This window comes from Ascidiella aspersa, chromosome 3, assembly GCF_963924565.1.
Source record: "Ascidiella aspersa chromosome 3, kaAscAspe10.2, whole genome shotgun sequence".
Classification (NCBI taxonomy): Eukaryota; Metazoa; Chordata; class Ascidiacea; order Phlebobranchia; family Ascidiidae; genus Ascidiella; species Ascidiella aspersa.
The window spans coordinates 19889702-19903838 of record NC_139449.1 but is presented as its reverse complement, the minus strand read 5'-3'; the positions used below and the strand labels follow the sequence as shown (position 1 = coordinate 19903838).

The 14137-nt window shown below is 37.3% G+C and overlaps 1 protein-coding gene and 1 non-coding gene across 2 annotated transcripts; one reads left to right on the top strand and one right to left on the bottom strand.

Annotated features, from left to right (window-relative positions):
- Positions 1-216: 216 nt before the first annotated feature.
- Positions 217-13714, top strand: LOC146160660 (WASH complex subunit 4-like). The gene is made up of 26 exons (XM_083383485.1): positions 217-353; positions 1154-1293; positions 1384-1549; positions 2514-2667; positions 2816-2962; positions 3071-3191; positions 3528-3645; positions 3717-3844; positions 3910-4070; positions 4444-4558; positions 4668-4901; positions 5237-5383; positions 5745-5936; positions 7029-7170; positions 7384-7527; positions 7852-7976; positions 8309-8413; positions 9004-9108; positions 9277-9366; positions 9660-9813; positions 10239-10375; positions 10716-10880; positions 11625-11721; positions 12319-12521; positions 13048-13138; positions 13295-13714. The coding sequence occupies exons 1-26, from the start codon at positions 299-301 to the stop codon at positions 13363-13365; spliced, it is 3507 nt and encodes a 1168-aa protein (XP_083239611.1). The 5' UTR covers positions 217-298; the 3' UTR covers positions 13366-13714.
- On the bottom strand, positions 4094-4354 carry LOC146160661 (RNase MRP). The gene has a single exon (XR_014494755.1).
- Positions 13715-14137: the final 423 nt, after the last annotated feature.

Here is a 14137-nt window from a genome sequence, read left to right as displayed (position 1 = left end):
CTGTATTTTTTAAACTGACAGGAATCGTGCAGGAATCCTAAAGAACAAACACGGCTTCGGCTACTGCTCGCCAAAAATGCCAAAAATACAGAACTTTAAAGTTCGATCATGCTTGACTTATTGCGATACCATCTTCAAATGTTGACGTAATAGAGTATATAGGACACTTCACTTTTTCGTTTTTCTGCAAGTTATTGGTTTGACGAAAGAAATGTAGTGCAGTACTACTTCATAGACTAATTTACACTGCTACGAAACCTGCTAAATTCTTTTAAAAGAAATTAACCCCAACGGAATAATGGTTAGCACTGCGACAGAAAATTCTCTGGATAAAGTGGATGAAGGCTCTGCAAGTAGGTCTTCGAATACATTTTAAGCTGTTGCTATTTGCCCGGAGCCGGGTCGCTCGGTTATGCATAGTTCTATTAGTCGATATACATAACTTTAGGTTAACGTTTGGGTTGGTTGGGTTAAGCGTTATCCTTACAGCACAAAGCTGACTTTAAGTGATTGTCTTAAGGTGGGGCCTGCTGACTGCATTCTATAATATGTGGCCGCCAAAGATTTACGCTAAAATATTTTTCGGTTAAAATCCTACGCCAAACATAACAATTATTTTTGGTAAATTCACTTATTCCACACCAAAGATCTTTGGCGGGAAGGCAGTGGAATGCAATCAGGAGGTGGGGTACTTAAAGTTGCTTACTTTGATTTGATTGGTGGTAATATTAAATTTATTTTCCCAATTTGCATTATTAATAAAATGTATTTCAAAATCTATTTAAATTACCTATTAATTTGAAAGCAAATAGTCGTAGGAATTGACAATTGACTACAGTATTTGCCTGGCTTGCTTAAGTTTGCATACACAGACTAAAATTTTACTCAAGAAATATTTTTTGTCCCCTTCTCTCAAAACTTTATGTCACACATTGATTTATGGTCTCAGACAAAATGTGAATACAACACATACTTAAGGTAATTAAATTATACAGACAGTATTAAAATGTTCAACTGTGCTTTACCCATTTAAAGTGGTGCAAGTGCATAGGTTTTGAACAGTGACTTTGGATTAGACTGGTGTTGTACCATAAGAAATAATATAAAATGTTACCTTTATTTTGTTACATAATGTTTTGTAATATATTTACAGAAATTGTTGGTGAAATGCAACTTAAGAGCTTCATGACTTTCATGGAAGAGTATGCTCAAAACTTGTCTGATATTCAGGGTGCTGTTGGTGGCAACAAAACTTTAGTTTGGAACAAAGCATTAACTCCAATCAATTTGCAGGTTATTAGTATATTTAAAAGTACCAAAAGTGTGGCTAGGCAACTGAAATTTAAATAATCTAATGCTTAACAATAGCATATTTTTTGGTAGACCACACCAGAAGAAAAGATTTCTTTGCCGAACCTAATCAGAACAGACAATCTGGTTTTAAATAAAGTTCTTATTGCATTGTCTGCACTGTGTATTGAGATAAGCACTTTGGCAGATGAGGCAGAGAAAGAATTTTTTGACGCACTAGTTTTCTATGGAGAAGGGGGTAAGCTTGCAAAACTTTTTTCAGAATCCAAAAGATTTGCAAAGTAACTGTCACCATGTTGCAGTAAAAATAATGTACCATTGTATCTGTGTGGGTGTAGGTAAAACTTTTCATATATTGTTGTTGTATTACTTCAACATTTTTTGTCAAACTATGTAATATCCAATAAAGAGTTATTTGTTAAAGACTTCCAGCAATAGGCCTAATTGTTAGTTTAGAATATGTTGTGCAGTGGTTCTTAAACGGGGGGCGCGAGCTCGACTTTAATATTTTAACTTTTTGCAGTGATTTTAATGGTTTCGTTTGGGTTAGGCATAATTCCTACATACAAACTGTGTTTTTGCCAACTTTAACATTAAAACTGCAAAATTTTTCACGCTGCGCGCGAATCTTCCATAAATTTCAGAAAATTGACGGTATCACCGCCTTATTTAATTAACTTATAGATAAACGATAAAGGTTATCGCCCTTAGGGACTATTTTTTTTTTTTGATATTTTATAAATGAAAACAGGCTAGCAACAGGAGTCGAACTTTTTTTGCGCGAAACTATATTGTTTTTGCAATATTGCCGTCATGTTGTGTGTCGTTACATCTTTTAAAACATGATAATATTTGCGCTTGACCTTTTTTGTGCGGCCTACATCTTAGAATCTTAAACTGTGGAGCCAATGCCCTCGCAACACGTTTGTCAAAATCAGCTCGATAAAATCATGTGTCGAGCACGCGCACTCCTGAGTTGCAGTTAAGCCAATTCAACCAAATAAAACTCAATTTTTTTCGCGGTTCGTGCGACCAACAATACCCTTCACTATTTTCATATTGTCTCAGTGATATTTAATTGCGAAATGTCTTTTCTTTAGGGGGGGGCGCAAGGCATGAGAGAATAATTATCAAAGGGGGGGCGCGGCTGAAAAAAAGGTTAAGAACCACTGGTTTAGAATATGTTGTGCATTAATATGCAGCATCTGAAGAAGATGTTGAAAGCCTAAATGATGGAAATGTGCAACTTCAAATTGGAAGAATGTTCCCTCTCTTTCAGAGGCTAACTTGTTTTGTGCAAAGGTGCCGCGAGGTTCTTAAGAACACCATTCAACAACTTGCAGCTCTACATAACAAGTAGTTTGATATTCTGATTATTATAATATGTATTTTAAATTTTCTTTTTTTTGAATAAAGTATTTTTTTACCAAGTGTTAACAACGATATATAAAGAATGTACTTATAATTTGTGAAAACAAATTGACCAATAGAATTTTGTTTACAGAACTTTGCCCAAGGTGATGGATGCCAGCCATATCCATTTTACAGCTGTGTATGAACATATTGGAAAGTTGCTGCAAACCCTTATCACAATAGACTGTGCAGTTGATTCTAATGCCTTTCTTAAAAGCCACTGGAACCAGTACAAACTGTATGGGCATAATATATTGTAGTTATATGATTTTAAGTAAATTTTGTTTATGTTTAGTCCTTAATATGCCAGAAACCTCACAACATGAAATCATTGTATGTCTTTTAGAATGCTGAGACAAGTTGGTCACAATCCCGGAAGTTTTGCTGTGGACAAAAGCAAGTTAAAGCCAATGGATAAACTTGTAGCACGTTTTGAGGGTCAGGTTGTAAACTCCAAGCTGTTTCAGGTATGTAGACAGACATTTGGGTAGTGTAAAGAGTTAGAACTGCTATGAAATGCTAAATCAATTGTAATACTTTCTGTGTTTATTTATGAGAATAAACTAATGAACTAAAAAAATACTTTTTGTGTTATTTTAAATCAATTTTTTTTAATAACATGAACAATAATTAATAAATCATAAATGTTTATTTTGTAGCATAATCACAAACTACATGTACTGTTAATAGCGGGCAAAATATATTTCAAAATAATAAGACTTTTTCTATGGAGACTGGTCATGTGTTTGTTGTACACACATATTTCAGATGGTTTATTTTTTATATTTTAAAACACTTTTTAGACTTGCATGAATCAAAATTTTGATGATTCTGGAATTCCAGTATCTAAGAATACTGTGTTCATTGAAGAATTTACTCACAACCTGAAAGTTTTGTATGCACAATTGGAACCAAAACTAGGTTAGAATCATGATTTTAAAGGGTTATTATCAAATGTCGCACAATATAATGAATAAAAATTGTTTTTCAAGGTGACAGCACTGAAACAAACCATAGAATAAAATATGTTGGCATGTGTTCGCTGCTTGTTTTGCAGTACAGACTCTTTCATGTAGTAGATAAAAAGTTGTTTCGACAAGTATGGGACATGCACAAGAAGGTATTGAATGATATTTTGCTTCTTTTAAGAAAGCCAGATACTTAATACCTTTATCGTTTCATCAGCTTCCCTGCGTTTGCTTGGTTGGTCATGTGACATGGTTCGCAGACAGTTTTCTATCAAGTTATATGCCTCCTACAAGCAAATGTGTCGACCAACGAATGCTCGACCAAGCAGAGCAAAGTCGCTCTACATGGCTCGCAGCTAAAGTGCAAAATCTGTCAAGGTTTGTTTATAATAAGAAAAGTACACACTCCAGAGAGTGAGCCCCATTGAGTTAACACCTCGGCGGGCATCACCTGCATGACTTTGCTTCGACCAGGCCCGACTACTTCCCACAGGCTCCTCCCGTCAGGGGATCTTAGCCTGGCTGGGGTCTCCCAGGTGGGTATGTATTAAGACAAGGGGCATTACACCCCCGGCACTTTCTGCCGCGTTTCTGGGGACTTTCCCCCAAGTAACCGAATCGCATTCGCACGGAAACTTGGATAGCAGGACTTCTGAGTGTGCACTCTATGTGGCCCTTGCGGAAAACTTTGTAGTATCACAATATTTGAATTTTATCGTTTGTGGTGCTTACGCACATGCATTTTCTTTAGAGAGTGCCAGCAAAATTATCTTGCCGTCAGCAACTGGTCATCCAAACTCCTTTCCGGTCCGTCACAGAACAAATCATTGGCAGATCTTGGCAACAAGCTAAAAACCTTCATGGAGGTAGGGATACATCTGTAGTACTTCAAGTCATTTTTTTGGCCGAAACTCGATTAACGAATTTCGTGGGCAAACGACCAGCTATTTTAACCTCCTTTACCTGTCGTACCAGGGAATATGGCTGGCGTACTCCATGCGGCACACTATCGAAACGATGACCAACCTTCACGCGCAAATCAAAAAGCCGATGACCAAGAACGAGGTGCTCTCGCTTTGCCGCATGATGGCGCTGTGCAAGGCCGTGTCTGACAGTTTTCACCGCTGCTCGATGCAAGTGAGCGACAGCAGCCAGCACATTGTCCAGCTCCTGCAGTACCAGATATTACTCGTCTTAAACGCCGCAAAGGTAAACGATCATGTCATTAAAGTTCCAGCACCGTGATCTTTGTATCGGTCATACTATTACATGAATGCTCATTGCTCATGGCAAATTGTTAGATTACCTTGCCGTAGTGAAATTCGCTAATAGTGTCCGAAGTTGCCATTGTAATTTTTTGCACAACATAAATTCGAGTTTATCAATATGTCTAATAATAAAAAAATTATTTGCTTTTTCCATCAAAACTCTTCAATTATAAAAAAAAAGCCATCATGGTTTTATGCGTATACATCGGGCGGTTACGAATTATCAGTGGCCGAAGCACTGCTAAACTATTTCTGACGAAGTTAATTTCATTATAGAAGCGTGCGGTAGCTGAGAAAAAATACAGCGATCGTAGGCTGGACATCCTCTCTGGCTTACTTTTGGCCGAACTTTGTCTTTCTGGAAGTCCCACTCTTCAGCGACTTACGGTTGCTAAGCTGGCACTGTCAGTTGCCAACCAATCGGTGATTCATGATGACCATAATATTTTATCAGGATAGTATTTTTTACTGATTTCGATGTGTTATTGGCAATGTATTAATGAATGTGCCCAATAACAAAAGATATAATGTATTAGGAGTTCATGATTTTTTAATTGTTGGTAAATAAACCATTTTGTTATGTAGTATTACCTTAACTTAACGTATCAAAAATCATCGGAAATTAGAGAATAAAATCAAAGACGCTTCTCTATTTTATTTAGAGCTCGAAATGTCTACAGAGATATTTTTATTTATGAATTACTAACATTTCTAATACGTCGTTCAATATAATCAATAATTAATTAATGACAGTTGTCATTTTATTTATTTTCAACCGCTTCAGAAAATCATCCGCGACGAGGAGTACCAGGATATTTTGAGCAAGCTCGAGCGCCTTCTAGTGGTAGGAACGTACGGTGTGGTCGATCAGGTCAAGCTGGCCTCAGACCAGTCTTCCTTCTACTGGCACCGGGCTCTCTTCACCAACTACCTGGATGGTCTTTGCGCCGACCCGTCCGAGGCGGCAAGACTCTCGGTGAGTTTAAATCGTCAGTTTGACTGACTTTTATCCATTTTTAAATCATTGTTTTGTGAAAAAGCACAGTAATTAGGACTGTCGAATTGAGGCCGACATCCGATACAAAGTGGTATAAGGTAGTCCCGATACCAGGGCTGTATGGGTGGCTCTTCATTACCTAATTAATATACGAATTTTAGTATTTTAATATATTTTGATTATCAGATCCGATTACGATGCTTTTTGTCAAAAATGTTGTTTTTAAACTATAAAAAATGACACCAAAGGAAACCACGCAGCTCGAAAGTTCACCGTGTAATATCTCCGGAAGATATTAATCTACATTTTTCACGCATTATTTAATGCGACCCAACTTAGCCAACAATCAGACTTTCATTCGTATTTTAAAGTAATAACATTTAGTCATATTCAACCTTAAAAAAAAATATTAATACCCCTCTCCCGAAAAACTGGCGGTCGAGTGACAATTCTTCTTGAGTAGATTCGTAGGTATCCTTTTTTTCGAACATGACTGAATTTTATTATTCATTAATATGAAAATTAATATTTTCATAATTTTTTTCATAATAGTGTGACTGCTATATAAGTTAGGTTGCTTGAAGTAATGTGTGAAAATTTCAACTGAAAATCTTTATTACTGGCGTTATGAGGGCATTTGCTTTTCATAATTTTTAATTTGAAATGTTTGACGTTTGTACATTTTTGAACATACTATATTACCCCACTCCCGAATAACTGGCCGTCGAGTGGTGGCTTATTTTGAAGAGTAGACTCGTAGAATCCGTCACTTTTCTGCACGCTTAATTTTTTTCCTTTCCGAGATATAATACACGGTGAACTTTCGAGATGCGTGCTTCGCTCGCTTTGGTTAAAAATGGTCCTATCTGACGAAAAATGCCAGTTCTTAACTCCTGTATTTTACGGTTTGTCCGGCATAGTTAGGATACCATCATTCGATTTTTCAATATCTGTTGATAGCTTCCGTGGATCGAAGTATATTTGACCGTTTTACAAATAGATAATTAATTCTTACTTACTAATAAAAGATAAATTCTTACTTACTAAAAAAATCAATCGTCGTTATTTTAGTACATGTTCGATGCGTTGGAGGATTGCGTGCCGCGTCTTAAACGAAGCAAACATCTCGAGTCCGAAGACCAGCTTCTAAAAAGCTACAGGGACGAGATGAACGCCAGCATAAGACAAAGCCTGCTTGACGTCATATGCAAAGGTAAAACTGCTGATTTGAAGCAGTTGTACGTCGGCGAGGTTCTGGCTACAAATGTGAATACAAACAAAATTTGAGGAAAGTGAATATTATTATTTAAGTTAAAACATATTGCCCTGCTTTTAAAATGAAAACAACATTTTAGACAGCACACCATTGTTTCTCTACCGTTTAGCGATCAACAACTATACAATTCATCTTCATATTGCATTTCAGAGATCGAAAACGACTTACGGCTATCAGTTCACACTCATCTTAAGCTGGACGACCGAAACCCATTCCGAGTTGGACTGAAGTCCCTCCGCCAGCTGCTCTGCATAGAGCCAATCAATTTTCTCGGATCCTGGCTCGACATAAGGGGTAGGAATTTCCGGGAGTATCGGAATGGGCCGTTAGCGTTATCAACTTTATAACTAATTGATCTATAAATATGAATTTTAAACGTTTTTTTTGTGACCTTTACTATCACTGCGTCCCACCTAATTTCAGAAAAATTGAAAACTTCTTAAAAAGCTCGCACACGTGTCGGAATTTTAATTATTTTATTTTTTTGACTTATATGTAAAAAAATGAGAACGTTTGGTACGCTTTCAGTTTTTGTTAAAAATACCCGACATTTGCATTCCAACAAAACGCTATTGGATATTCCCACATAGGGTTGTTACAGTGTTGTTTACTTTGTAGCTTACGTCACCCATTACCTGGACCAGACTTTCTACAATCTCACTACTGTTGCCTTGCATGACTGGAAAACTTACGGCGAGATGCGCAACCTGGCAGCTCAGAAGTACCAACTCGAAATGCAAGAGGTGGGTCAAATGTTATTTTAAACCTAACAAGGAAAAGGGCCATTTTCTGGGAAGTGATTTTATGGAGCAAGTATTTTCTAATTTGGCGTTCAATTTGTTTGGCGTGTGATTACTCTGCTTGTTCTCGAAGCATTGTGATGGGTTTAAGGTCACTTATAGCTCTTGAAAGATCGTCCATTTGCTCGTACGTGGTAGCTCTCAATTCTCCAATATCAGGGTTCCAGAGGCATGACTGAAATTTTAAGAAATATTTAATCACAATCAAGGATTGCCACACTAATATGGTAAAGGCATATGCTGTTTTTTTTAAAAAAATTGTACCAAAAAAACAGGTCCATTTGCCCAACCAACAACTGGAGCAAGGTCTAGATGTCTTGGAAATCATGCGGAAGATCCATGTCTTTGTATCCAAGTATCTTTACAATCTCAACAACCAGGTACTCGTCTCGATATATTAGTACTGGCGGAACTTACCAAAACATTTGCATTTGAAAATAAAAAAATTGGTTTATTAATTGCTATTTTCTAATCTCGCAACCTAGTTGTTTAACTGCAATCGATTTTTTTTTCACTTTTTAGAGTGTTGATTAATTTTATATAAATTAAAAGTGCACCTAGCTGGCCAACCCATTCATTTACTGCGTATTTTATTTTAAAACACTCTATTATTGTGTAGCTTTTTTGTTTTTTAAACAAAATCGTTAACTCCAGAAAGTATTAACTACTCTATGGCTGACATATGCGCTCTAAAATACTGATAGTTGCATAAAAAGGGAAAGTAAAGTATAGTAGAAATACATTCAGTGCAAAAATGTTTTAACTTTTAAGTAAACTCTTTTCTTTAAAAAATGAATGCTTTCCAAATACACCCTACTATTTCAAATAAGCCTTCATGGAGCCCCTAAAACTAGTTCACGTACCCCAAGGAGTCCATAGCCTCCAGTTTAAGAACCTCTGCACTAGATTATCCCTATGCGTCATGTTGACGCCGGCTGTTTATCACTTGCATGTCAACCTTGGTTTGTAGATATTTGTGGAACGCTCGAGCAACAACAAGCACCTGAACACGATCAACATCCGCCACATCGCCAACTCAATTCGAACACACGGGATCGGCATTATGAACACCGCTGTAAGTGTACTTACCCCCTTCGTGTTGTCTGTGACTATTGAACACACGACCAGTTGAATTTACATTTCGAGCCCCTCTTTGGGACGTTTGCTACTGAGTAAAAAGCTAAGCCTGAAAAAAAAAGTAATAGAAAAAATTGATTTCTTTCATCTTTTTATATATTTTTAGGTAAATTTCACATTCCAGTTTCTCAAAAAGAAGTTCTACGTCTTCTCAGAATTCCTATTTGACGAGCACATCAAATCCAGACTTGTCAAGGTGAACAGATAATAGTTATAATCAGCAAATGCTTTTTGTAAGAATACATATTAACCCAACAACAATTTTACATCTTTAAATATAAAAAGTCAACAATTTCAGCGACAGTTTCGGACTAAAAGTTTTGCTTGGCAGCAATAAAAAAAAGAAAACTTTTTTAATTTAAGTAATCATATCTAAGCATAAAAGAGGGGCGGAGGAGCATTTGTGTGTAAAGGTCTATATCCAACATGTTTTAAAACTGTCATGAGGGATCCGTGGCACAGGTTTTAGCAATTGACGTTTTTCGACAGGACATCCGCGACTTTCGCGAGAACCGCGAAGCGCTCAATCAGATGTACGCGTTCGAGCGAGCTGACAAGTTCAACCGCGGCATTCGCAAACTTGGAATTCTCGAGGACGGCAGCAGCTACCTTGACAAATTCCGCCTTCTCATCACACATATCGGTACTTTTGTAGCTTCGATAAATATGCTTTAGTTGTTGCCGAGAAAGACTGAAACAATGCCTAAATTATTGATTATAAAAACCGATACAGTACTAAAAATACGTATCTCTGCGCTATTTGTAAGTATACAATGACATTTTCCTATTATTTTGCAAAGGCTGTTAATGCCAGGTATTGGTGTTGAATTTTGGATCCACAGTAGTTATTCTTAATTTCTAAAGCATTTTTTCATAGTTGATTTGTAATGATTTTCAATATTACATAACTAAATCATGAGGCCATAAAACTTCTTTAAAACGCCCTTACTGGTTGTTATTGTTACCCCAGCCAGTCTTTGTGGAAGATTTTTTAATCACCTTTTGAACGAGAAATACCGTGCCCGAGTTTGACCAGTCCACTGAACTTACTTTTTCTGTGTTATACAGGCAACGCTATGGGATACATACGCATGGTACGATCGGGCGGTTTGCACTGCTGCAGCGACGCCATCAGATATGTTCCTGACGTGGAGGATATGGTAAACTTCGAAGAGCTGGCAACCGCAGACAACATAAGTCCTGAGGTAGGGTCTATGACCAAATAAATAAAATGGAAAAGTTTAAAAGTATTTTTTTTAGTTTTTTAGTCCAAATTTTGCTTATAGTTATGTTAAGTTTACGTATCTCCAATTACTATTTTTTAATAAGTTAAAATCGCCGCGTTTGATCTCAAGTCATGGCTGACATCCTTATATTAATTTGGTATCGCACCTGTATCAATACCCACCCTCGCGTCGGAAGAGTACCAATCTTACCACTTGGCATCGGGTACCGGCTCCGATCCGATATTATCACACATCCCTTAATGAAAGCAGCGATTTATAATCAAACAATGAATCACAGTCGTCGTTGAACTTTCTCCAGGTTAACGATTCGTTCGCGCACATTGATGCCGTGATCGGCTCGCTTGCCAAGAACTCCGGCGAGGGTTCGGACTACCTCCGCATCATGGTCGACGTCTTCGCCAAGGAGCTCAGAAGCGGGAAGAACATGCATTTGCGCAACTTCTACGCGATCATTCCAGCCCTGGTATGTCTAAGCCACACTTAGTCTTTGCCAGGTCTACGAGAGCGACTCGTTTAGAAAACCTCTGTGCCGTTGTTTCGCTTTGTGTAAGATATTTACACCCGTTGGGTTGTTCTAGCGCTAATTTGTTTTTGGTTTAAACGTAAAAAAGTAAATGTTTTATTTTTCAAACGGGGTTGCTTCCACCCATCCTCTAGGACAGTGTTTCTTAACCTTTTTACCTCAGCTCGCACCTGTGGACCATACAAAATTTGTTGGTGCGCCGGGCGAAAAAAATGAGCCTAATATATTTTGGTATAACGGTATTCCTTCTGAATGGCTTGCAAGTTTTTATTACATAGAACTCCTAATTGCAATATCTTTAAAGAACTTCTGGGATGATGGCCGTATTTGTCTTATTTAAAAACTGAAAACAAGCTAAAAAATACAATTTTTACAGTGCCACTTATTTTCAGCCTTGAAAGAACTGTGCTCAATAAGATAAGCCGAAAAAATAAACTAATTGTTTGCAAAATACTATGTTGGTCAGTATTTTTTCTGTTAAGCGTACACGTGCTGCCATGATGGCTGTTAGTGATTTTTACTGGAGCGCATAATGCGTAGTTAGGATTGTCAAAACCTCGCTTCATTCATTTTGATGTGAAGCACCGTTTAATTTAAAGTGTACATGCTGTTCTTAAACGAAGTTTTAGTTTCCTATTTAAAACGCTGTGGATACGTAACTCTTTTACATTGTTATTAAACCAGACGATCAACTTTGTTGAGCACATCATAAGCTGCAAGGAGAAGATGAACAAGAAAAACAAAGTTGGGGCCGCCTTTACCGACGATGGCTTTGCAATGGGTACGCAATTTCAATTTTCGGATAATTTTTTATGATTTCTAATTATACAAGTAAAACGTAATTTTAACTGAATAGCAATGTAACATATTGGCTTGGTCTTTGTCGTTGGGTTATTTCTTATGTTTAAAACCTGGAGCATCTATTAGTTCATAATAAATTAAGGTTGTGCGAACGTTAAGGAACTTTATGTAGGCCTGTAAGATATACAGATTAGAAACCACTAAAATATTGTGTACAGGATGTGAACACATGTGAATCATTTTATTAATATTTTTTTTTTTCGAGTTTAGGGTCTTGTAAACTGTGTTATATATGCGATGCATATCGCGCTTCGCCGAAATGCCTTATTTTTAATGTACTAGTATACATATATATTGTACATGCCCGTCCTCCATTAGCTGTCGGTTCCGTTTTAACTGTCATCAGCAATACCGAACATGCGTTTTTCGTGAACAGTACCCAGCGTTGGAATTTCAATTATATGCAATGCAACACCGTTTCCATATCGGCATAGTGCAATGTACTATGGCCAACTCGTTTGTCCAGCAAAGCAAAGCAGAAAGCCTGACGTTTCTAATGTCCATTTTGCTTCATCAGGTCTCGCCTACATCTTGAAGCTTCTCGACCAGTACGCCGAGTTCGACGCGCTTCACTGGTTCCAGAGCGTTCGTCGCAAGTACGCCGAGGACGCCAAGTCGCAGAAGGAGTCCCCGCAAGGCAAGCAGGCAAAGGGAGGCGAGGACGAGAAGCTGATGCAGACCAAGGCCCTCGCGCTCAAGAGGATCGGCATCTACATGCGGGTACATGAAAAAAAAACATTATGTTTTTCCTGCGTTTGTATTTCTGTTTATGTTATGTGTCCAGCTGTGACGAACTACTGCACAAAGTAATTTTAGCGGCGTGGTAAGAATATCAAAGCCCATGCAGAAGTAGGTATCATTTTTAACGTTTTAAATATCTTGAAATGCTGCATTAGATATTGAAAATGAATAAAGGGTTATCTGAAACGTTCAAAATGATACCTACTTCTGTGTGGGCTTTAGTATTCTTACTACTGCAACCTCCAACTATAATGCTCCTATCTACAACTATCTACAGTTTTAAAGGGCTGTGTTAGTCTACTAGTGCCCTGAATTGGTGCCCTGAATTGCTAGTAAAGTCGCACACATACTGAAAAGTATGGTAAAATAATATCTTAAATACAGTGCTCTGTTATGTATGTATCTGTGTTACAACAATAATACTCGTTTTACATTTCTAAGGCGAGTGGTTTTGCCGGCTTTACATGACATCAGTAGTTTGGTTATGAACAATATTGTTGCACAGGAGTTCGACCTTCTCTACTACTCACTGAGCAGTGCAAGGATTTTCTTTCGTGCTGACCTTACTGCAAAAGAGGAAGCGGCACAGGTCCAAGGTAATTTACCGCTCAATGCCAAATAAGGCAGCTTCTGCACATCGAAACAATATAGCCCTGTAAAGATTTAAATTGTTTACTGTTGTATTAACGTTGTGAGATATCAAATCCGCCTTTATTATATTTTTCTATGGCGTTAAAATATTGTTCTTTTAGAAAACAAACCATCGGAGCCCACCGGAACAGAGGAAACACCTTCTGCCAGTGATCAGCAGCCTTCATCATAATTTCATTCATTATATCTCCATACTTTTAGAGTGCCATGTGTTTAAATATTTCACTGCAATTGTTTCACATAAGTGCTTGAGAAATTTGTCTTTCCGCTATGTGTTAGATTAATATAACCTGATGTCTGACGACAAAAATCACCAATTTCGTATCATATTTTCCATTGTAAATGTTTGTTGGACGTCTTTAATGAGTTTTACGCTCGACGATTACAGGTGTTCGGTTTGTATTTTCTGCAAAACTGTTCTAACTGTGCTGATTTTTATTTGATTTCTTACTATTTGATTCTACGTGCAATCAATTTCCTGTTTAAAATGTTTTGTCGCCGTACGTTTGTCACCAATATATCCGTCCATACGTCACTTTGTTTGGTCATTATCGTAGAACTGCCTTGTTGGTTAAAAAGCTCGATGCAAAAATATTTAAACGGCAAGATAAAAACTATAAGGCTTGTTAAATTCAAACTTTTCATATAGTGTTGATACATTAATCAAAGCGAAGCCCCGCAGTACAGCCTGTGTTTAAGCCTAGGTACTAGGTAGTCTAATGGAAAATTTTCAGAACATTGGGGCGAGCATCTTTGTCTTAACTCAATGGCTATCATATTGATTTAATACATGTTGATTCAACTTAAAAATGGCTATCATATTGATTCAACTTAAATTCTATAATGTACAAAACTAAGAGTGTTTTCAAGGGAACAATTTTTTGAAGTCTCCCAGTGAATTGATTGTTTAAAGATTGGCGCTTCATAGGAGTTTTAATTTACAG